Here is a 475-nt window from a genome sequence, read left to right on the forward strand (position 1 = left end):
GCGAGGCGGGGAGGAGGGCGGCGCTGTTCTCGGGGGACACCTTTCGGTTCGAGCCGGAGGCGCGGCCGCTCGGACCGCCGCGAGGGAGCGGCGCAGGGCCGGTCTGTCAGCACCGCGCCCGCCCGCACCGGCCTGCGTCCCCAGAGCCCGGACCGCGATCACTCTGCCGGCCGCCGCGGGGACCGGGGCCCGGGGTGGGCACGGGGGCGGGGGACTCACTCTTCACGTCCCACAGGATGTCCTTCTCGGGGGGCGCAGCGAACAGCAGGTAGAGCCGGGTCGTGTCCACCCCGTACTGCGCCACCACCTCCTCGGGGTCCAGGCCGTTGTGCTTGGACTTGCTCATCTTCTCCCACGTCACCACCAGCGGCTCCCTGGTCTCTGCGTGAACAGGAACGGAACCTGGAGGCCAAGAGGACGGGCAGACACGGTGTGGGACTGAGGGTCTCCAGGGAGAGCCGATCTGAAAATCTGG

General features: G+C 71.2%; 1 protein-coding gene across 1 annotated transcript in view; it reads right to left on the minus strand.

The window, feature by feature from the left end:
* Lars2 (leucyl-tRNA synthetase 2, mitochondrial) overlaps positions 1 to 475 on the minus strand; it is a gene marked incomplete in the record, with an annotated part of 104,831 nt that overhangs the window by 7,398 nt on the left and 96,958 nt on the right. Inside the window, 1 exon segment of the mRNA XM_013513567.1 lies at positions 220 to 402. Within this exon segment, the coding sequence (XP_013369021.1) occupies positions 220 to 402 (183 nt within the window).

The sequence above is a fragment of the Chinchilla lanigera genome, unplaced genomic scaffold, assembly GCF_000276665.1.
Source record: "Chinchilla lanigera isolate Chin_1 unplaced genomic scaffold, ChiLan1.0 scaffold00019, whole genome shotgun sequence".
Classification (NCBI taxonomy): Eukaryota; Metazoa; Chordata; class Mammalia; order Rodentia; family Chinchillidae; genus Chinchilla; species Chinchilla lanigera.